The sequence below is a fragment of the Gadus macrocephalus genome, chromosome 14 (assembly GCF_031168955.1).
Source record: "Gadus macrocephalus chromosome 14, ASM3116895v1".
In the NCBI taxonomy this organism is placed as follows: Eukaryota; Metazoa; Chordata; class Actinopteri; order Gadiformes; family Gadidae; genus Gadus; species Gadus macrocephalus.
In genome coordinates, this window is record NC_082395.1 from 10,451,669 (window position 1) to 10,475,959 (window position 24,291).

Sequence of the window (24,291 nt, forward strand, 5' to 3'; positions counted from 1 at the left end):
TGCATGAAAAATTATCCTTTAAATCCACAAACAACATATGTGTAATCCAGGGCATATAAAGACCGGGACCAGAAAATAATTATTTTCTCTCCATTGACACCCATTCATATTTTTCGATCTCATAGGTCCCATGAGCCCTACCGGAAGAGGCGTGACTTCGCCACTCTGTACTACACGTGAACACTCCAAAAATATAAAAGATAACATTTTTTGACGGGATTTATTTGTTTTTAATAGTGGTTTATTGGTTTTTATACGAGACAGATATTTTGCGATGAAAATATCCCGAGTCTGAGAACTAATATTGCCCAATATTCCGAGAAAGCAAACCAATCAAATTGCGCCATCTTAGGAGGCTCACGTGTGCACATACTAATAACCGTTGCATTCAACGGAGATGGCTGTATACATTGTTAGACTTGTTGTTCCATATGTAGAATTTGTCGCAACTCACAGGACCTGAGGTCTGTGTCTGTGAACTCAAATGCTCCCTTTTCATACGTCTAGCCGCACATAGCTGGTCCTACGCATCCCCTGCTGATTTTCGTTCATAAATAGGCTATATATCTATTTAGCTGCAAGGCAAGCACTATGTCCTTAGGTGAGTCTTCTGGTTAATAAATACATTCTTTGATTTTGAAACATTAACCTTATGTTGTTGTTATTTAACCTTTCTGAGGCTATTGCATAGTAACATCAATCTATTTTTTTATGTTGTGTCCATGGCGAATTCATAATCTCGAGGGGATCCCAGTATTTTGCTCCTCGACTTGGTTAAGGGCGGGCCATCGAAGGAGACAGTCTTCAGACTCCCAGCACTACATCCTACCCCGAGCTTCCCCCCACACACTGAACCGGTGATACGTGGCTCTCTGGAAAAGTGTAGCTCACCACCAGCCTAGTTCGGGGAGCAGTGGGACCACTCGCATGCTTAAAGAGAAACGCCACGGCGGAAGCCTGCATTCAACCGAGCTGGCCTGGATGGCAGGGACACACTGGTGCCAGGACTGCAAAACATATAAGGTATTAACAAATGCACATTATTATGACTTTTTTTAAGTGCAATGTTGAGTAGGGTTTTGCTGTTGTTATTGTGGCTGCCTTAAGGTAGAATCCATTGCAACTCCGCGACACTGATTTACAGTGATGGTGACTTGTTACGCTAGCCGAGTTAGCGTTAGTTTGAGAGTGTGTTGTCGCGATAGCTTATGTTAGCTAGCCTGGATATTTACTTTTGGCCAACGTTAGTTAGTAACTACGTTAGCCAGCGTGCAATACGTGCGTAGTACAAGACATTCCATTTATTTTCACGATCAAACTTCAGGTCGCACCGTTTGGACAGATCTCCCTTTTTAAGAATCATATCTTTGGCATATTATGTAGGATTATGTTGCATCCTTTCGAATGTACTGCTATAAAGACCTCACTGTTCAATGATTACTATTCGTTTGCATAATATCTAGCTCTTTGTAGAACCGACAGTAATATGATTGTGTATTGTACAATTTTGTCATCTCCAAAGCAACTTGACGTTACCTTGGCATCCCTACACACTTCTCATAGGTGTACAATTCGTAGCAAAAGCGCTCTGGAAATTAAGAGTACAATTTGTATGTGTTGTTGTTTGCTAAGCCAATACAAGCAAACATTGTAATGGGGACCAAGGTCATTTGGGTGAGGAACAAGCAGATTATATTGAACGCAAAGCAAATGCAAACCTCCCCCTACAACTATATCCCCGACACCTATGTATTTCATGTAACCTCTTTTAACAGGGTCATCTCTGTTCCCCGGGTGCGAAGGGTTAGGGTCAGATTTAGGGTAAGGGTGAGGGTTAACCCTAAACCTAACCCTAACCATAGCCAATAGGAGGAGAGCCATTCTAACCAATCACATGTGAAAAAGGTGGTACTTGCCCCTACCATCCTACGAAAAAAAAGATTTGCTCTCCGGATCCTGTGTTCCCTGGTCACATACAAAGCGAGGAACATAGGACCCGCAGAACATAGGTGCGCTCCCCTTTTAACTATGATGTTGTGCTCAATAATTGACAGAGCTGTAGTAAGAATGTGGTTCTAATTAAATAGAGAATAAACAACGAGGCATAATATATTCCCTGTTGATTTTAAAGCCTATGCAGTTAAGTGACAGTTCAACTCTACCTTATTCAAACAAACTTCCATTTTTTATGTTTGTTTGAATTAGATGATGTAAGATCCTCAATGACGCCACCATGATCTGATAGACTATTGATCTATTCCCTTCTTCCTTTACACAAAAGCTGGCCTGTATCTGTTGTTCCCTGGATACTCTATCGCTCATTGTTTGAAAACCTTTCTTTGTAAGCATACAATATGCTCATGCAAACTAATACTGAACAGCTGGACTGCAATTTTTAAGGGATAATGTGTGACCTTATTTCTTATTATTCAACCTAAGAGTTCACATTTCAGTAATTTACTATTGTTTCGCCCCTCAACTGATGCACTTTCATATGGTTTAAGCTTTTTTTGATTGGGGAAGTAAAACTTAGCTTAAACTATCCTTAACAAGTCATTATGTTACTGTCCCTGTGTTGCCACTCAACTAAGTTTTAATTATTATTCTTTATTGAATGCATTCGGTCTTAGCATACTTTAAATTTGAAAAATGTTTTTCTGGACAGAGATATCGGAAATTGGATTAACAATTAGACCTTTTCTTTGACTAATGCTTTTTCTTTCAGTGTTTCACGTGCTGTCTAAGAGCTCTCTTTGGACCTTGGAACGGATGAAAGTCGCAGGCAGAGGAAAGCCCAGCTGGGCTCTAGCCACTGTGTTTGTTGGCGTTACCCTGATGGTGCTGACCTCCAGGTGCGCATCAAGCAACCAGAAGATGTCCCAGACAGCTATGGGCCACTCCACAGATAGGGCTGCGGGACAAGGGAACAGCTTGCTTGAAGAGCTTCTGGGCTTCCAGGGGCTAGCTGACCTGTTTGCCAGTGAGCAGGCTGAAGTGTGGTTGTACTCCCTGGTGGGCTCTATCGTTGTGGGCCTCAGCGGGATCTTCCCACTACTCGTCATACCGATCGAAGCCGGAGCTGCCCTGAAAACCGAAGGTGGGAAATTAGATTTCAATAACTGTTGGGCCCAAGGAAGTAATTGATCTGCAATGTTATTGTTTGTTTAGCTGTCATATTGTTTTCAATATCATTTTGTGACACCTTTGTGATCTAGTGGCATTTTGGGCAACTCTCTGCTGTTGTACTCAATTTTAGGAATGCAATAATGTCATGTCCAAAGTTCTATAAGGTATTTGGGTCCTTTTTTATTTTATTATTTTTTGATGTATTTCAAATAAAGAAAAAATTATGAATGTAATGATTCTTCAAAATGAAAAAGATCTAATGGACAATACTCATGCCTGTATGTGTCAAGTAAAAACAGTAGCAGGTCTTGTTAGCCTGAGCTGGCTGGTCTTTTAAACAGCCCCACCCAGAGGAACACAGCATTCCAGTGTGTATTTCAGGCCATGGTTTTTCTAGGGAACTCTTGAACCTGAGGTTAGTTCGTCATAAAGAGAGACTTAACTGTGTCAACCCTATCCAGCTGTTAGAGTAATATATTGATTTGCAGCAATCTGAAGCTAATCATCCTAATGGCCATCTGTACTCATTATGCATTCATTAGTTGAATTAAAAGAAACCAGGCCAATGTTGTTACTGCAAAGATGCTCATGGGGAGAAAGATCGGTTTTAAACAAGCAATGGAAATAAATTATTCTGACACACATGTTGTTATAAAGTCAGGGTCACATGACACGTTTTCTTTCGCCACATTATTTTTCTTCTGCAGCTGGAGGGCAAAAGCTGAAGCAGCTTCTGAGCTTTGCTATTGGTGGCCTCCTAGGTGATGTGTTTCTCCACCTCCTTCCTGAGGCTTGGACCCTCTGTAACCAATCAGGTTTGTTATGTCTTCCCAATATCGGCCCATGACAGTTAATCCATTAATTGATTTAGCTATATTGGCTCCTATGTCAATCTCACACATTTGAATACAATGCAACATCCCTTAGACCTTTCAATCACTCCTTCTGACGGCCACACTTGGTAATATGATCTTACGCTCATTTTGTTTAGATGGTAGTCGCCACCACCACTACATGGTCCAGGGACTCTGGGTCATCGTTGGCCTACTGTCCTTCCTAATTCTTGAGAAGATGTTCCCCGACCAGAACAGCAACGCTGAGCCTGATCCTACTGCTGACCTTGATGCCACTTCTTCTGTAAGTTAAATATCCAGAATCACTTTCTCTCCATCGCTATTCTGAAAGTCTGTTCACTAAAAGTTGTTGTATGGCATCCTTTATGATCTAATATTGCCTGATGGCAGGTTGCAAGGTTATATTGAACCAACATTTTTTTATTAAACCAAAATATTACCAGAAAGGCTTATTTTAAACCCCATTTTAAAGGTCTAATGGTTAATTTAGTTTTCAATTGTACTAGTATTTTCAGATGATTATGTTTAAAAAGGAATTCCTCTGCATACCACTAAATAGCGCATCGCGTACCACCAATGATAGGCGCACCACAGTTTGAGAAGCACTGGACTAGATCAAATATCAACCATATTTATGATTGTATCACGGATTTATAAGGGCTATTAGCTTATGGGTACAGTACAACTTGCTGGATTGGGGGACCGGAACACCACGCGTTGCATTTAAATCTATGGTCATCCTGCTGGTGCTCCACATATGCGCCTCATTGATCATGGGAAGGGGCGTCCCCCAACCTTGTGTTGAAGCTGCAGCCTTGCTTTTATGGGCATCTGTGTTTTCAGAATTTCACTGTTTTAGTGTGTTGCATGAACTTGATTTGGGCGCAGTCTGGACCTGTAAGTACATGCCTTAACATTGCTTCATTGCACTTTAACAAGATATGGTCAGTGCAGAGGTAGCATTCTTGTTGCTCGAATGAGTGGCAATCCTATTTATGTCAAGGGATTAACCTTGGAGTGCATTCTGCTTTCTATATTTTTCTTTTTATAATTAGCTGTGTTTTATTGTAGGCTGTTGATATTTAAGCAATTCATTTTTAAATATTTTACAATAGATGGTTATTATAGATTTATTTTGAGTTATTTTATACAATCCCCAAACAGCTTTTTACAGGCTAAGGGTGTTCACTAGGTGATCAAAGCATCATAACTGTTACTCAAGGAATTCACTTAAACATCTGTTACCGATGTATAATTTGTTATAATGACTTAATTTTGCCGAATTTGCCTAAGAGCATTACATTCCTGTGTAATGTAATCGATAATTTAGTACTTTGCTCTTTGATAAGACATTTTTTAAAGTACTTCACAAAGGCGATACACTGTTATTTGTCTGTTGATTCCAAAAAATAGAAGTGCTATATTTTGCCATTGTTTACATGTATCTGAGGAAGACTTATCATCTTATAATGGAACACACCTATGTGGTTTATTCTGCGAATAACCTATATGTATAAAGGAAACATCTTGTCGATAGTTGTATTTGACCGTTGTTAATGTTGGATTTGAAGCACCTTGGTTTTGGAACTGTTAAAAGTCAGACCTTTTATTAGTTCTGTCCTTTTATTGAAGAATAGTGCACTCCCTTGAAACGTTATTGACAAAACAGGATAAATTATTTTACAATGCTGTGATGTAGGGCTGTAAAGATTAGTAAATTGACAGAAAATGTATCAAATCTAATTTTGATCATATATAAATCATTAATTCATATTAGTGACTGAAGTACAACTAACCAACAATTGCTACGTAAAGCGCAGTTAAATTCAAATAATTGGTCAATGGATCTTTATAAAAAGGAATACTTGCTCTTGGCTGCTTGTCAGATAAAGCAAGCACATCTAAGCCATTTTGGTTACCTGTGAAGGCATTTCTTTTTATTAATGATCGCTAGATTAATAGACTATGAAAATAGTATTGGTCGTATTTATTTGAAGAAGAAATTATTTGGAACACGTAATTTGCCTTTTCTTTTTTTGTGCTTGAAATAAAAAATACTGGACTCACATATAATCAGGAGGCACTTTCAACAAAGATAAGTAAAGGAACCACAGGAGTATTCTCTCGTTATGCATTGACCTTTTCAACATACCCTTAGTAGTCAGTAAGTTTCCACTTGTGTCTAGCACATGATGGATCTTTGGAAAGACTTTGTTCCCATGGACTCTGTTCCTGTAGCCTCTAGCGTGTACAATATCCTTATAAAGGGTTTCCTATCAAACCTCTACAGAAAGCATAGACCTTTAGAGTCTGTAGAGCTGTTTTATCCACTACAGTATTTACCAATCAGTAGTGGATTATTTAGAGATTTTACAAATACATGTGTACAAATGTGTAGCTCAATACAATCGATGCAGTGGAGAGCCGGACAATTCTTTCCCATTCAGTTTGTTTTCTTTCTCATTGGCAAACATTTCTTTAATAATGTAGATGGCAAAAACTTCTACTGTCTTTTTAGAAGGGCATACTTAATGCTGTATAAAATGCATGCTTTTAGTGCCGAGTAACCTGTACATTGTGTACTGTAAAGTATGGTGTACAGTTTTAGTTTTATGTGTGATATCAAATTTTCCTTCCCACATGACTCATTATATTCTATTTATTTTCTGCCTAGGCATTGTCTGGTTCTGTCATCGGTGGGAATACAGAGGGGTTGGTGAAGAACGGGAAGCTCTCAGATTTGATGGGCTCCTCCAAGCCACAGCAGCTCTGCACTCAGAGTGGATCACACACCATCAAGGTATGCAGGCAGACGGGACATGGTTCTCTTCAAAATAAAAGCACCAGCGGTTAATGCAGGAATGATGAGGCAAGTGATGTTGTTGATCACAACACCATGCTGTGGCATTTTGAAGATTTCTACAATCCCTGGATTGGTAAAATAATAATGAAGCTGCTTTGGAATATTTTTTTATTTGTATGTAAGAAGTTTTAGCTAAAGTGGCAATCTCGCACAGATTGCCACTTTAGCTTGCTTCAGACAGATTTGTTCTGTTTCGTTTTCTTTCTTCTCTCATGTCTACCAAGTGTCGCCAGCGACATCTAGTTCGTAACATTCATAATACTGCAAGTTCAAGGGCTCATTCTGCGATAGTAAGTGACTGAAAATCCTGAAAATCTTTACAATTGCCACTTTCAATTTAAATTATAGCGTTAACGTTCACTAATGGTGTTTACTTTGGTAATACGGCACTTCAATAAACGTCCAAACCTAATAAGGGAATCTAATATCGTCCAGCTTTGTAGGGCTTGCTTAGATGCTACATTTGGGAAACGAGTTCCTAATAAACTTCTGAATAAACCATTCCTAATAAACGTCAGCTATAATTTGTTTTAAAAAAATGACTAATTATGACGGGTCACAACTCCACATATCTTGTTTGGATTTCTGCTGCCTATTTCCTCCAACAGCAGAGCATAAGGCTGTAAAGGCTTCAGGCTGTAACTCTTCTTGTTATTGGTCCCAATTCTGTAATGGGCCAGGACCCATTAGGTTGTCAAAAGGGCTACCATGCATCATAATGAGTGGCTAACATGAAGCTCACTCTGTGATGGAGAGCAGGGTGGAGTAGACAATGAATGAAGTTTAGTCCTTTTTTCTCTTTTTCAGATGTCTCCAGCTCTAATCTTGAGTCAGCTCATCTCCCTAATGATTCAATCAGTATATATTCCTACTTGGAAGAAAGAAAAGACAAAATCTGGCACCACCCTGTTATTTTCTTCAATTTTGTGTAACAAATGGACTCAACCACGGTTTATTTAAAGCGCTTCACTGAAATTACAGTCTTGTAAAGCTTCTCTAACCAACAGTGGTAATGCCTCCTAAACGCTTTCAGTACCTCAAGAGGGCTAGATGAAGCTCTCCATAAACCAAACAACTAAATGTACAAAATCAACCTTGATATTAATGACATCAGAGCAGTAGGCCACAGCCTAGAAATAAAGGTGAAGTCAAAATGTGAATTAGTGCTTCTCAATGTTCACAGTGGTAACTATTTGCATTCAATGTGGTAGGACTGCAAATAGGCTATTTGAAGGGATGTAAATCCCTTATGGCGCATCAATTTTCCAGTTTATCTGAGCTAGTTCCATTTGGCATTATCATTTCAGAGTGAGTGTTGAGTGAGTAAATAATGTAAGACAATTGCACATGTAACCAGAATTTTGTTGTGGTTACAGACCAGTGGTTACCTGAATCTTCTGGCTAACTGCATTGACAACTTTACCCATGGGTTAGCAGTTGCAGGGAGTTTCCTGGTCAGCAAAAAGGTAAGATATCTTTGGCGAAGCCTGACATAAGTGTTTATTTACATAATGTCCTGCTCTGTTCAGCAATGTGTTTGGTATTTTATGTTAAATCCTCCCTAGCAAAAGGGCTGTCATATTCCTCTTATGACGCTAATAATAATGGTAGTAAACGGCATTTAATACCTGAGATGTATTGGGATTTTAAAATGTTTTTATCCTGTATTTTACGTCCATGGATCACAATTATGATAATAATTGACCACTAGAATAAAGAGATTATCTGTTAAAGTTGGAACAGATTCTGCCTCTCTTGTAACTATCATGTTTGGCAGAGTATTCAAACCTGTTGGCAGGAGATTTGTTTCATCAGCAGTCTCGCAAACCCACTTATGCGGTCACCTGTATTTCTCTCAGATGTCACTGTAACATGTTTAAAGATTTATTTTAGACTATCAGTGTATGTGATTTGCCGCTTTTTGGATTAAAAACTGTTGCAAAGGGAGCTTTCTGCATTGCGGCATAATAAAGTGTGGCATACCAATGCGTTGGCGTCATGGCAGCAGTTGGGAGGAAGGAGTCCAGCTGGACAGGCATAAGGCTAACAGTGTGAACTACAACTCTGTGTGCCAGAAAGGAAGTTGACTAGATGTCTCCAAAAGGCTTGGCCCCCTGCTTGCCATTTTTCTGTTTATTCCTAGGCTTTGGAAGCAGTCTTCCCTCTGACTGAATGCTGTGCATTTACCCAATGCCTTATCACTATTTGATACACGCACCATATTTCCATGAGGCCAATGTGTTTGTTGGCTACACGAGTGAAGTGTGTAGTGACGCCTATTTCTTTATGGAATGTCATTTGAGACAGGATTAAATAAATAGATAAATGAGCCAGGAAAAGGGGACTTTTATTTCAATATGCCACTTTTATTTATTTCATGTGACTTATTTTATAATGCCACATTTATTTCATCATGCCCCATTTCCATCTGGTATATTCAGAAGAGTTTGGCGTTGTATTCTTGAAACAAATCATCACGGGTCAATTGACCAGAAAGCCTTGGTCCATCAGTCTCAAACTATTTAAGACTTCGTCTTCCACGTCCAAATCTTGAAGAGCACTAATCCACTCAAGTATTTCTTAAGTCTACAATACGGTGCCGAATGGTATTCGCTGATGAACCATATTGATAATTTTTTTCTGCAAAGAATAGTACGGTATCTCGGAGCCCATTGAAGTCTTCCATATTGTCTGCACAGTTGCTTGTTCCACGATATTGGCATAGGCCCTGTGTAAGTTATGTCCTTCCTACCGTCATACATTTCCTGGCCTCTTGTATATTCAGTGCTGCTGTATATTCTTATTACTGTTGTTTTGGTCAGAGATAACCAAGCATTAAATGCATATTTGTGGATGGTGAAACAAAAGTCCCCTGAAATATATAACAGTAGTCCTTTTGAATAAGCCTATTTTTTAATAAGTCTCTCTCTTTCTCTCTCTCTCTAATTGCCATATTTATGTATTCATTTATTTAATATGGACTCAAATGGCATTTTATATTTCTTTACCATATTATTTGATTGTTGTTGCAGGTTGGCTTCCTGACCACCTTTGCCATCCTGCTCCATGAGATCCCACATGAGGTGAGACTGCATGGTGTGCTGGCTAAGCCCTGATACTTGATCATACACTTTATTCATAGTTATTTTAAACCAAATTACTTGCCATCTTGAAATTGTAGCAAGAATTGTATGCAAATCATTGAGTCTTATGTTGAAGTCCTTTTGGCTTTCATCAGCCAGTAATTTCTTAATATAGTCATAGTTGTTATTCAAATTGTTCTTCTTAAGTTTTATTCCTTCTCTTCCTTCTTTATTATTCTCTACAAACTCTGGGTCCTATCTTCTTCCAAAAATGTTCAGAGACTCCACTCCAATTTTAAAATGTTGAGATTAGTTTTGGATTGCATAATATTTTATACTTTTGAAAATATTCTACTTTTAAAATACTATTTTTTTTACAATGGAAGTCAATGGCTCTGACACTTACTACTTCAGACTTTGTAATTTGGTCAATATTTTAGCGTTAACCTTCGTTCAAAGTTTTAACAAATTAACACACTTGTATCTTCAATAATCTAACAGAATTTCGATTACCTTTTATACTTATTTTCAAAATCACAGTTTAAGTTCAATGTCGGCTTGTTTTCAGTTGGTCTCATTGATTTACGCTGAGGTAAGAGTGAGAGGACGTGCAGGCAGTGTTGCCAGATTGGGCAGTTTTTCTCGCTCAATTGGACTATTTTTTACGACGTTCAGGCAGCGTTGCCAGATTGGGCAATTTATTTTTTCCCTCCAAATTTGACTAATTTAATAACGTTAGGCTGGAAAAATGAGCAATAGACAAGTACCGTACATACAATTTCGGAAGGTGTTTCGGAAAAAAATTCTACAAACATCAATCATTACCTTTCATAAGGCATATCGTTTGTGCAGCTATTGCAGCCACTATTACTTCAGCTACTACTTCTACTTCAGCTACTACTACTATTTCAGCTACAACTACTTCTACTACTTCAATTACTACTACCAGTCAATTAATGCTACTACTACTACTACTACTACTACTACTACAGCTACTACCAGTATCTTCCAGCTTTGACAGTATTACATTTCAGCTTCCAGCTTTGGTAACCATGTATTTCAGCACTTTCAGCACATTTAATTTAGGATCAGTCAGTTTTCGACTTCAGCTTCGAGGTGCCCGCTGCACTGTAATACATTTGACCTTTCAGATTCTTCAATTCAATTCATTTTACATTTCTGCATTTTTAGCAATGCTTTGCCTTTCATTCAGCTGTCACTTTATTTGTTTCCAACCATTTACATTTTCTTTAATGGTGTTCATGTTGACATTGTTTACTCCATTAGACTTTTGAACATTTGTTCAAATTCATTCACTTGATTTAAGCCATTTAACATTTCTTTACGTCTTAAACTATGTGTCTTTATTAAAACATATTATCAACCTCACTTTGGACTACAGCACTCACTCATTTTCTAGTTACCGGTAGGCATAGTGTTATACATGGAGCACAGCAAGACCAGCTGCAGTGGTCTGTATGGCACTGCATTATTTAATAGTTTCAAATCCTTTCCAGTAAGACATCTAAAATAATCTTTAACATACTATTTCAATTAAAATATTAAAAGTGAATGAAACGGTGTAGACGTAATTTTAAGAAAACTGCAGATGTTGCAGTCACTTTAAAGCTGTCTGTTTTGGCGGAGGCTTCCTTGCTCCCTGTAATGTGTGTTTGTGTGTGTGTGCAGGTCGGGGACTTTGCCATCCTGCTGCGGGCCGGGTTTGACCGCTGGAGCGCTGCTCGCATGCAGCTGACTACAGCTCTGGTGGGCGTGCTCGGAGCTAGCACCGCGCTGTGCTGCCAATCACCACAAAGCACAGGTGAGAGACGGAGGACCACGGCCATGGATCTTCATGGAAGTCTGCCTTTTTATTTGATGCCCCCATGTTTGGAATACCATCGAAAACCTTGGACGGTATTTGTTTTCTGAGGTTTTAATTTCAGTGGAGGATCTTTTATTTTTTTATTTATTTTTTTATAGATTTCGGTATGCCTTTGTATGTTAACTTGTATTTGCACTATACTCGGGGTACACTAAATAATGACACATTTGTGATTATTATTATATTTTTCTGAATAAATAAAGCTTTTGATTGATTGGATGTAGATCCATAAGACCCCATCCTAACCACTTACTCTATTGAACCCCTGTGTGTTTCTTAGACAATGCGACTGCATGGATATTGCCATTCACATCTGGCGGCTTCCTCTACATAGCCTTGGTGAACGTTGTGCCTGACCTGCTCGAAGAGTCTAACGTTAGGTATGAGTGATGTTTTTTACTTGTACGATAATTAGGGGAGTACTGCAAGCAGAGCTCAACTATTGTTATTCTTAGGCTTTATTCTTTCTTTCTTTATTATTTATTATTCTATAAAAAATGTGGGACCCTACCCCTTCCACAATTTTCACCTAGAGACTCCATTCCACTTTTTTAATGTTTTTTATTTTTGACGGAAAAGCCATTGACCCATTCTCTGACACTTCAACTACTTCAGACTTCGCAACTTGGTCAATTCCTTACCGTTGACCTTCGTTCAAACATTTAACAAATCACAAGACCCCACAGATTTTAGATATAATATATAATATAGTTTTTTCAGAATCAATTTCATACACCCTTTGTATATTTTCAGTTGGTTGAGCCTACAGTGTGAGAATGTTTAAATGTTTTACTCCATTTAGACTTTTGAACAGTGTTCAAATCTTTTCACCTGATTTAAGCCATTCCACATTTCTTTACGGCTTAAACTATGTGGCTTTATTAAAACAACAATTTTGAACCTCATTTTGCATTAGTAACTGTTTCAAATTATCCCTAGAAGGGTAATTCATTTACACCCTACTCAGTCCGTACACATGACATTTAAAAGTCGCTTGGCAAGGGAGTGATGCGTCAGAGGCAACAGATCAACATACTAGTGTCAGTAAAAGGAAACTACAGTATTTAAATAAAGCCAGTTTGAAATAATTTCAAACGACTCATGTCTGCATTTGATAGCCTGATGGTGTGTGTGTGTGTGTGTGTGTGTGTGTGTGTGTGTGTGTGTGTGTGTGTGTGTGTGTGTGTGTGTGTGTGTGTGTGTGTGTGTGTGTGTGTGTGTGTGTGTGTGTGTGTCTAGATAGATGGATGGATGGATGGATGGCGCGATAGATGATCATGACCCATTTAACTGGGTGTACTGCTGATTATGCAATTTGTTACCCTGGTACCCAAATTGTTACCTGAGTATGTTTTAATCTATTTTTCAGACATTCCCTGATGCAGGTGGGGCTTATTTGCCTCGGGGTAGCGGTGATGGCTCTGTTGTCCTTCATCGTGGACTGACCCAGGGGAAGAATAAGCTCCTCCACCAATAATGTCTCCAAAAACCTTTTAAACCCAGCCCTATCTCCTCCTCATGGAAACGCCCTGTACAGCACGTTTTACACTCACATGAACACCACCACTGCCAAATTTTTCGAAAAAAAACGTAACAAGCACTTTAAAGAAGGACCCAAACCATGACTCCATCTGTTGACAACCAATGGATGTGAACACTTGGTAACGTGCCAAACCTGGAGCAGCTTGGGGATCGAGGGTGCTTGTACTGGGGGTTATGACAAATTTGTCTCACATTGTTGACTAAACTAAATCATGTTTTGCACAAACCGTTAATGTATGCACACAGGTAGGGACGAATTAACCCGTCAACACAAAGATTAGTATTAAACCTGTAAATCTATAATGTTAGGGGTTATTGTGAGGGCCTTTCTTGACAGAATTGACTTTAAACGATATACCGTATTTTTGTATGTTTGTTTCTCCTGAGCATATTTATTTAAAAGCAAGAATCGATTAGCAAGATTAAATGATGGATTCTGTGGGCCAGATAACCGGGGCATAAGAACAATGTTATTTGTTGGGAGGCTCTGTTACTTTTGTGCCTAATCTGCACCAAAACAAAATGCTTTGTTTGTTTTATTATACCTTTACACTACACTAGGGATAAAACCCATATTGTTACCCGTTTGCTGAACAGAAGAAAATATTTAATGAGATTGAAATGTGTATGATGGCTAATACAATTCATCATGGTATGGAATTTACTTCACGTTTTACCAAAAAATCTGTTATTTCCAATTGACCTTCTTAAATATCGATATATTTTTTAAACGCATTCATAGATGGGTATGGGATTCTACTTATCTGAATATTTTTCTAAAGATTAAAAATGTGTTCTTATTTTGGAAACAAAGGTAGCAAACAAGTGACCATTAATGATTAAGCATTGTACAATCATAACATTAAAAACTATGATGTTCTGTGGCAAAGATTTAGGAAGGGTTCATTTGTAATCACCTGACTGGCTAACAACATCTGTTTTCTTATTTCAATTCGTACATGCATTGCCTCTTCCAGGTTTTTTTTTTTTAGATTATACAATGGAATACAAAGGAAGAGAATACAAAATGTTGACGTAGTGTCCTTGACGTCATCCATTGGTTTACGGGCGGTGTCACACCAAAATTGTACCGGGGCCGGGGGCTAAAATTGTACCGCCTAAAAAATGCCGCTTTTCCACTGCATGGTACCAGCTCGACACGACTCGACTCGACTCAGCTCGCATTTTTTGCGTTTCCACCGCGAAAACATGGTATCTGGTACCTGAAGTGGCTGCTTTTTCTAGTACCGCCTCGCTCTAGGTTCCAAGCGAGCTGAGCCGATGCTAAAAGGTGACGTCGGCAGACGGCCGGCCACTGATTGGCCAGAGAGTGTGACGAAGTCACGAAAGCGACATGGCAACCATGCTGGTAACAGCCATAGCAGCGCCGCAGCCAACATATTCCACTTCTTCAACTTCTACAACATACCAGCTAATAATACGAACACGAATACCATCGCATCGATGTCCTCCATTGTTGTTATGTGGGTTCTGTCCATGTGTGGGTTGCGTAGGTGTTGTTTGCGTCGCGTACAAAAATACGTCACGGCCCTTTCGCGCAGCCGGCCCCGCCCACGTCCAGGAGGTACTATTTGCGGTGGAAAACGACCCGTGCTGCTACCGTGTCGAGTCGTGTCGTGTCGAGTCGAGCTACATGTGCGGTGGAAAAGCGGCATAAGTAATCCGTGTTCGAAACATTACGTCATCGTTTGACGCGATTATCCGTTGCCAGGCAGGTTTCAAAAAACATTTGCGCTCATGTTGCCAAAGACAAAATAACATATTACAGGTAACACTTGTTTTTACTTTATATTTGTATTGAATTGAATTGAGCTAGTAAACTGAGCGTTTAAACACTAAGTTTATTAGCTAAATGCGATTAAACAATTAAATACAATACAAATATAAAGTTAGCAACGCTAATAAATGTATTTTGTAAAATAAGTGTTATCTGTTTAATGTTATTTCGTCTTTTGACGCTCAATGAATGAGCGCGAATGTTCATGAACCTTCCTACTTCATCGTTTGACGTGATGTCCATTGCCAGGCAACGTTCGACGCGATCGTCTGTTGCCAGGCAGGTTTGGAATTTTCGAATGCAGATTACGTAAACTGTACTATTTTCGCCCCCGGTACAATCTTGGTGTGACAGCGGCCGTTATGAATCGGTAGATTTTGTAACGACGGGCGGTGTAATTGCTAGCTATTTTTGCAATGAGCAGCAGAAACCATCAAGTTCTCGCACATTGAAGTGGTAATGTAATAGCCTAGAGGCCACACCCTCATCACTTTACCTCACAATCTGCCCCTAATGAGTTCACCCGGAAATACTTGGAGGAAGGTTGTTCGAATTCCAAAAATGCTTGATTCAACCCTTAACCCACCTTTAAGCATAGGTTTCTCTCGACCAACCTTTACGAAAGGAAAGGAGATGTAACCAATAATCCTTTACGGCGGCAATATTTAAAGCAACAGGCCGCCGCCGAAGTGTACAGAGTCAACGCGTAGACGCATGAGTGACGGGGTAAAGCAGACGAAAAGAAGAGAAGAAAATAAAATCCCAACTTCACATTTACGAAAGAAGACTGGGGGTAGTTAATTTCAACATCAAAATAAGTTTTGCCTCTTTTTTTCACATGTGAATTGGGATTGAAGTGGCCTAAAATATTCCCGTTGCCGAAGTCTGACGTAAGTGTTTCTCACTATTGGTGACAACCTGATTGAAATCAAAACGCCAAGAACGCATTGGATCGACAGAGTGCTTTTTGTAGTCCATCTTTGGAAAATTTTAGGTTCCCCCTAAAGACAGCAATGCTCGCCGTCGCGCAATGACGCCGGTTAGGAAAAGTGGAGTCTAATTAATTTTAAACAGAGCTGTCTTTTCCTATTTTCGAAAGAAAGCGCCATTTCATCTTGCCTTGACCCGATGACGTTTTCCACAAAGGTTAAGGAAAGGTGGCACAGAGGTTAGGATATTGGACTTTACGTATTGGCCTTTTAATGTTAACCAATGTTAACCTTTTTTCTTTTTCTTTTTTATTGCTTCAGTTGAGATCAACACGGCCGCCGAACGTACTGCAGGCCACCGGACTGGTTTCACCAGTCTATAATGCTGTTCCTATTCTGCGTTGTATGGTATCCCTTGACAGGAGGTTTGTCCGGGATTTCATGGAGGAATTTTCCCAGCAGAATTTTGAACATGTATAGCTGTGTTGCTGAGGTCACGGATGTGACCTCAGCAACGGCGTATTATGACCAACGGCGCGTGGTCATAATATGACCACGAGCCGTTATTATGAAACAATGGTATATGCTCCTGCAGAAGCCCCAAGTTAAAGATGTAAACATCTAGGTTTTAGAAAAAAAATAAATTATTCGCAATATCTTTGAAACCACTACACTACCCATAATCCTAAAGTGTCACATGACTGGTGATGGTGATGATGATTGGTGGAGCTCGCTGTTACCATGGAAACTTTTACTGCATCCGTGGAAGTCAAGTGGTCGATGACTGCTACAACTGAACTCGATCCCTTACCGCAACAACCATGATTCAGGGGTTCTCAAAGTTCTCAAAAGAGGGCCAATTTAGGAACCAAAAATTCGACTGAGGAAAGGAAAAAGAATTAGGCGGGAAACGCCGTCAGCATCCCAGTGGTGGAAAAAAAACATTGCGCCGTGGACCTCTGGGAGTGAGGTCAAGTGAGGTCTAAATCACGAAACTGAGGTTCATCCTTTCAAAGTAATGTACAGTCTGATTAAAACTAACAAATGTAACAGGATTGAAAGCTAGAGAGTCGACTTTTCTCTTTATATTTATTTATTTTTGTTTAAATTAATATTGATATAATAATGAAAAAAATAATAATAATAAAAAAATCATTTTTTTGTTTTCGGTAAGTCATTGCGGGCCACCAGGAATGTTTCTGCGGGCTGCCAGTGGCCCGCGGGCCGCACCTTTAGAACCAATGATTTAGAATTTAGATAAATGGAAAGTTAGAGTTGTAAAAGCTGTAGAGGAAATGAGCTCTACATGTTGAAAAATATGAATATATGTTCAACATATGTAGGCCTATGTTTTATCATATATTCAATATGTTGAATATCTGAAAAAAATATACATATATATGATATAGCAAAAGAAGTGCTTTATAGTAATTTGAATGAATACGTAACTGGAATACGAGGTTGAATTCACATAGCCTATATTAAAAATGAGATACGTTTGAGGTGATTGCAGTCAGGAACAAAGAAATGCACCATGTCGTGACGCTATACACTATATGAAACACCAGCCTACTAATACATACACACACACACACCGAATATATGACACAACTTGTATCATCAATACAATAATGACAAAGGTTATAAGATGCTAGAACCGCGCTAATCTATTGGGTTGGAACCCTTCACTCGTTCACAAAAATAATGTACACAGTCTTGTAACTTTGCCATTTCTTCCATTTTCAAAATTCCATTTTGCCCCGAATCAAACGTTTTATGCTCACTACCGTGACGAATGATTGGCTTGGTTCCAGGCTTAAAACTCTTTATATAACGATTTTACGAATAGTCAACAGCGAAAAAGAATGGCAAATTTACGGGAGGGTCATTGTTACGCTCTATTGCAAAAAACTGCAATTAGTTTGGAACCTCTCCCTTCATTTTTTATTTCCAAGGGGAATCCCTCTGGACGCAATTGGATAGGCCTACAATCAATCATAGCAACGAAACGGGTGAGGCAGCACTAAGCGACGAAAAATACATCTTCCTTCTCAACAAAAGCTCTAAGTGCAGTAGTTTTTTCTGTGTTTAATGAAAATATACCATTCAGTTAATTGAATAGTGTCTCCATAGCATAATCAAAAGACTGTTCTGCATCAGCGGCTGCTATCTTTGTTGTTATTTAAAATGCCTTTACTGCTCTCCTCTGCACCATCATCGTATTTATCCAGCCTCATAATAGATAAAAGGTCGGCCTATCTGTATAGGCCTTTTTTGCATGGGTGGGGGCCCTTACAGTATTACACGTGTGTGGCTTATTTCATACCTACTACAACTTTGCTCATTATAGCGCTATATAAAAAGTGGTTGGAGCCATGGAGTTAACACACATCCCCTCCTTCCTAAAACTATAGTGCAAAACTAATTTTTGTTATACTTTGTTACCCTTTATATGAAGTTGATTTAATGTAAAACGTGCTCTCTCTCGCAATTTTTCCATTCTGGGCTACCATCCTCAACGCTGCATAGCAACATTGGGGCTCCGAGGAAGATGTCCCTCTCACTGTGTAGATGGGCCTCATTCTAAGTCATCGAAAAAACAACGATTCTTATATTGATGGGATTACACACTAACTTACTTGTGAATATTATATTCCATTTCTGTCCGTTCCGCTATGTGCCACTAGGTTATTCATACTGCTACTTTAAAATGTAATCAAAGCAAACCTGAATCACTAAATGCTTCCAATTCTTTTGACCATCACCTCGCCTGTTCCTCAGGTGACGGAGACGCAGTGAAGTGGCATATCTGTCACATTTATGTGGATTTTATACAAAAAAGATGGCCTCACTTTTCATTGGACACGTAAGCGTCACGAGGACTTGGGTTTTGCAAAAGTCTTTCTGGTCTAGCGTTGCAATTCAGCAGTTCAACAAAACTCCAGATCACTCATGGGGGTCTGGTGTATAAATAGTTCTGGTGATTTGACAATTTCTGACTTCTTGGTGCATGTGCAGAATAAATTCACACCCCCATTCACAGTGTTTGTAAGACAAATAAACATGTTCTTTTTCATGGAGAGTAGCTTTCCTAACCTGGCTTCTACTGTGCATTTAAATGCTCTGGCTGTAAAAAGTAACCAAGTACATCCGCCACTGCTGGAATGAATTAACAGGTAAACTCGTACCTGTGTGCACTGAAAACACATGCAATGGTTTCATGACAACGATTTGGGATTGCTACTACTCCCCGAGAAGCTTCAGTATCACAGCCCCCATTGGGATGAATGCTGGCTGGGCTTAAGACCGCACCGTAAGCATAATTTCAAAAGCAGAGTTTTCCGTCCCTAAAATGTCATATGTGTGTGTGTGTGTGTGTGTGTGTGTGTGTGTGTGTGTGTGTGTGTGTGTGTGTGTGTGTGTGTGTGTGTGTGTGTGTGTGGCGGGGGGGTGGGGGTGTTCACAGTTGTCCAGTGTCAACACCATGGTCAACACACTCGCCGGCAAGTTCCGGTTGCCATAACCACTCCCCTGGCGATCGCCTAGTCGTGTGCTCACGAACAGACCGCTGCTCTAACACAACACAAGGTTGGACAGAAAACACTGTAATTAGTTCACTCAACTGCCATCGTATTAACCACCTTGTAGGCCTACAGGAAGTTATGTCCATATTTTTAGGAGGAACATTTAGATTTTATTATTCTTTCAACAATGACATGAGAAAATGTTTTACAGGATGTTGTTCTAATATGTCAATCTTTCAATACAACGGTTTGATACCAATGATAATCAGTTGTTTGATTGTCCACAGTTCGGTTTGTGTTTTTGATTATTAATAAGCTGAGGTCAACAACCAAATGGCATGACATCATAATCTGACAGCATCATATTTAGAGCCAGAGAATCCTGACTCTCTTGTTTTAAGTAGGCCTAAAGATTCTAGCAGATAGTAGCAGTTGTTGCCCAGGTTGATTTATATTAGGAGTGTTTTTGCTTTTTTGGTCCATGTGGTGTGTCGGCAATGATGCACTATATTGATGTTCTAGCCTAGTATCATATCTGATGTATAAAAAGGAGACAAATATCCAATCAGAAAATTGAAAATCAAATGGGTTGGGCCAGGTTTGAATATTGAACGTTTTAATATTTAACGATCACTTCATCTGAACATTATGAACTCTATAAATAACTGCGTATCCGCGACCCCTGTGGTGAGGTGGCGCAATTGCATCACGGCCGTTTCGTCACGGCGTGGCTCGTCATCCATTCCCTCTTCCCTGCGCTCTCCTCCTGTATCATAACAGATGGTGGTGGGGTCTATTAATCTGCTGTGTTCAGCTACAATATCTAGCAGCGTTGTGTCCGGCCGAACTGGTGTTCCAGTATGTGTATGGTTTCACCTAAATACGTGAGGCTGTGAGTACCGTCGTGCGGTACCTTCACGGCCACCGAGGAACCTTCCCGCGTCTATTTTGGCTCTCCATCAACTGGGGGAAGATGGCCGCTATGAAAATTTTAACAAGTACAGGTCTCTTCTTTGCTTTTTGTGCACTAGGATTGCTTGCGATGGCAATCTGCACCGACTACTGGTACGAGACGGATGCAAGAAGACACCGGGAGAGATGTAAAAACTATGCCAATAAGCGCAATGACCCTGGGTATATCTACATCTCGAATCACAACCTTCCTCTCCAGATGCCTCCGAAGAGCATTGAGAGGAAAGGTAATGGCCCAGATACTGGCGCTATCATCAGGAACAAACGACACTTTGTGGCTGCTGCATCGGCCATGGAGTCCCATTGCAGTCGTCAGTTTAACTCGACCATCTCCGGCCTGTGGAGGAAGTGCCACCGAGAGGGATTCGACCTGGAGACAGAGGACCTTATTTACAAAGGTTAGCGATCTAAAGCCTGCTTTCTCCGCGGATGGTTAAGGCCCTGCCGATGCTCAATAATCACCTCACAGCTAGCCGTCTGGCTGAACGCGTAAACAAAAACAAGGTGTACGATGTGCTCTTTATTTCAAATGCGTTGCTTACGTATATTTTAACATTTTAGCATGTGTTAATAAAGCGACACTGTGAGCAGCGCAGGCTCCACTTTCTCTGTCCATGGTACCTTGACATGTCTATATATGGACTATCTTCTGCTATAGATAGGCCTATATACAGTGTGTGTGTGTGTGTGTGTGTGTGTGTGTGTGTGTGTGTGTGTGTGTGTGTGTGTGTGTGTGTGTGTGTGTGTGTGTGTGTGTGTGTGTGTGTGTGTGTGTTTGTATATATATTTATCTATATGGGCTACATAAACAGAGGCTCATGTATTGATAGCCTACACTTGAGCTGGTGCGGGGCTTACAACGCAAAATGCCTATAATGGGTGCTGTAGCTTGACTATGGGCTCCGGTATTGCAAATTGTGAATAATATAATACATTTAAAAAATGTTATCTTGTATGTTACTTTAGATGAGGATGGATAGCTAAAGATAGGCATAAGGTAGTCTGACCCAGCATATAAACGATATAATATAAATCTGACCATACTGTCATACACATATCAGACCATTTAAAAAAGCCTATAGTCTCATGATATACATAGCAATCACGTATCATACAAATAGGTAAATGTGGAACCAGATTATGCATAAATGGTAAAAAACGCAAAGGCAATGTATTTGAAAATCGGTCAAGTGGGCTTGGGTTTTAGATGTTGTTGTTATATTGCCTGAAGAGACTGAAACGTTCAGTCAAGTCAAGGATTGCGTGCAGGCTCAGACAAAGTTAAAAACAACTTTGACATAACAATGGCTTCATTGTGAATGGAGGGTTTTGAAGGCCACGTCGTCCGTCCTCTGATGAAGTGATGGTTTATCAGCACCTGTCCTTGTCTTTTGTAATCTGCTACCAGAAATATAGAGTGGATGAACCGTTATGTTCGTTATGCTCCTGTGCAAGGATCTTTAGAAGAAATTGGTTATTATTTGAATTTATGTCTTCAACAACATGCAGACTTTAACTAAGGGATTGAACAAGGCATTTATATAGTGCTTTTCTAGGTATCCAAAGGAGCTGTGTGTGTGTGTGTGTGTGTGTGTGTGTGTGTGTGTGTGTGTGTGTGTGTGTGTGTGTGTGTGTGTGTGTGTGTGTGTGTGTCACGGTGTGTGTGTCATCATCTTACATGCACATTAGTTTTGTATAGACCTTCCTTCCCCATGCTTGGTCTTCCAAGACCTGAACTTTGTTCATATTGTTTTGTACAAACCTTGGTTTGTATACACAAAACACAGTTTGTGTATACAGAGAGTAAACAAATAGTGGTTGTGTATACTCTGTCCACTGTTTGTGTATACTCTGTATACACAACAGAGTTGGTTTGTGTACCACCAGAATTAACTACAAATGATCTTATTATATATTTACTATTTATATATTATTATAAATATATATATTATTTAATTTCAGGCAGTATATTTAATGTTACAATTATTAAATCATTTTAATATTTGTATATTTACTGGTCTTTCATCATATTCCTGTTTTACTTTTTATAAAATTGTGTGTGTGTTCTATGTGTGTCTTGTTTTTGTTTTTTAACCATAGACTGTATAACAAAGGATTTCAATAGGATAACAATGAATCAGATGATGTATTTTTGTTTCCATAGATTTGCATTCATTACTCTTGACAGGTCTACTCGATGACCAAGCTTTTGTGGGCGCTGATTAATTATTAACATATTGGGAAGCAATCTATTTCTTCTGTAATATTGAAACTAGTTGTCCCAGTGTTTAACTCAATCTCTTCGCAGGAATAATTCAGAGATGCATCCCAGTCAAGTACCACTACACTTCCTCAGTCCTCCCACGGAACCTACCCATCAACATCACAAAGACCATCCGTCAGGACGAGTGGCACGCTCTCCGTAAGTGTCTTTCTGTCTCTGTCCTGTCTACTTATCTTTAAGGCTATCCGTCTGTCTGGCGCTGTGTCTTTGGCGCTGCCACTTTGGCTAACCCAGAACTTCACAATACACTTTAAAGAGGTTCCAGGGCATATACATTCGGTAAAGCAGTGCGGTGACCTTTCTGGACATCACCCTTATCCTCGTCCTCCTCCCCTCCGCCTCCACAGACCTCCGGAGGATGACTGCAGGCTTCGTGGGCATGGCGGTCTCCATCATCCTCTTTGGCTGGGTGGTCGGGCTGCTCGGCTGCTGCCAGCAACATGACCTCATGCAGTATGTAGCTGGGCTGCTCTTCCTCATGGGAGGTACTGTAAAAGCATAAAAGCATATTCACGGATGTGTGCGTTTGACTGTGTGTGTGTGTGTGTTTGACTGCATGAGTATTTTTGTATTTATACTTTAGTGCACATTCGTCGGCGCTTGAATAGGCTTTGTTGCAATATGCAGTGCGGCTACTCCCGTGCTCCTCCAAAGGAATCGTGTAAGGAGCCGCTCATCTCAATCATGAATCACCAAGCTAGCCTCTCTCCTCCCTATTTCCTCAGGTACGTGTTGCATCATCTCCCTGTGCACTTGCGTAGCAGGGATCAACTTTGAGCTGTCCCGCTACCCGCGCTACATGTACGGCCTGCCAGAGGACATAAGCCACGGCTACGGCTGGTCCATGTTCTGTGCATGGGGCGGCCTGGGCCTCACCCTGCTGGCAGGCTTCCTCTGCACCCTGGCACCCTCTCTGAGCACGCCCACTCGCACCACCACCCACAAGCCCAGGCAAGAGAATGGAACCGTGTGACCGCCACCCCCCCCCCTCCCCCGCCCACCAGCCCCGGTGTCAATTGACCGACGGGATGGCCAGCACCGTCGCCCTTCCGCGCGTCGTATTGTCGAACTCTCATGTAAACTAAATGTCCGGTCGCCATTTCACTCCGCCGTCCACGTCCACGCCATCTGTCTCGGTGTTCCGCGTGCCTATGTCGATGTACGAAGGAGTGAAGTGATGATAAGAAACTTTACACACATGTGTTTCTGGGATCCTGCGAGAGAGCCCTGGGAAGGCAGAGGTTTGAACATTGCAGTATCCTGAGGCATGGTGGGTTAGAGCACAAACAGAACTCTTCGATGTGTTGCCTTGACCTGCTTCACATGCTAACAGATCTGGAGGGGACTGTTTTTTCTCAAGAGGAATTCGTCTTAAATTTAAATTTGTCTTAAAATGGTGCTCTCCCATGCACATACTACATTAACACAAAA

At 40.2% G+C, this 24,291-nt stretch overlaps 2 protein-coding genes across 3 annotated transcripts; both read left to right on the top strand.

Annotated features, from left to right (window-relative positions):
- The first annotated feature begins 730 nt into the window (after positions 1-730).
- On the top strand, positions 731-14,244 carry slc39a13 (solute carrier family 39 member 13). Of its 2 annotated transcripts, none has more exons than XM_060070975.1 (10): positions 731-1,023; positions 2,726-3,097; positions 3,834-3,941; positions 4,118-4,263; positions 6,655-6,780; positions 8,220-8,309; positions 9,876-9,926; positions 11,616-11,748; positions 12,092-12,191; positions 13,181-14,244. In XM_060070975.1, exons 2-10 carry the CDS (start codon positions 2,770-2,772, stop codon positions 13,254-13,256), a joined length of 1,158 nt encoding a protein of 385 aa, XP_059926958.1. In that variant the 5' UTR covers positions 731-1,023; positions 2,726-2,769; the 3' UTR covers positions 13,257-14,244. The 2 variants fall into 2 exon arrangements, with proteins under 2 accessions (XP_059926958.1, XP_059926959.1); XM_060070976.1 differs by lacking the exon at positions 731-1,023 and adding an exon at positions 1,849-2,009.
- A 6,059-nt stretch (positions 14,245-20,303) lies between these two features.
- On the top strand, positions 20,304-24,291 carry tmem276b (transmembrane protein 276b). Its single transcript, XM_060071043.1, has 4 exons — positions 20,304-20,974; positions 22,885-22,998; positions 23,208-23,345; positions 23,586-24,291. Exons 1-4 carry the CDS (start codon positions 20,578-20,580, stop codon positions 23,831-23,833), a joined length of 897 nt encoding a protein of 298 aa, XP_059927026.1. The 5' UTR covers positions 20,304-20,577; the 3' UTR covers positions 23,834-24,291.

Bases quoted from the DNA above. Each gene is read 5' to 3' on its own strand.
- slc39a13 (XM_060070975.1), top strand. From the start codon at position 2,770: ATGAAAGTCGCAGGCAGAGGAAAGCCCAGCTGGGCTCTAGCCACTGTG. The intron at 3,098-3,833 runs GTGGGAAATTAG...TTTCTTCTGCAG, and splicing joins AGCTGCCCTGAAAACCGAAG to CTGGAGGGCAAAAGCTGAAG. The intron at 3,942-4,117 runs GTTTGTTATGTC...CATTTTGTTTAG, and splicing joins GACCCTCTGTAACCAATCAG to ATGGTAGTCGCCACCACCAC.
- tmem276b (XM_060071043.1), top strand. From the start codon at position 20,578: ATGGCCGCTATGAAAATTTTAACAAGTACAGGTCTCTTCTTTGCTTTT. The intron at 22,999-23,207 runs GTAAGTGTCTTT...CCGCCTCCACAG, and splicing joins GGACGAGTGGCACGCTCTCC to ACCTCCGGAGGATGACTGCA. The intron at 23,346-23,585 runs GTACTGTAAAAG...CTATTTCCTCAG, and splicing joins GCTGCTCTTCCTCATGGGAG to GTACGTGTTGCATCATCTCC.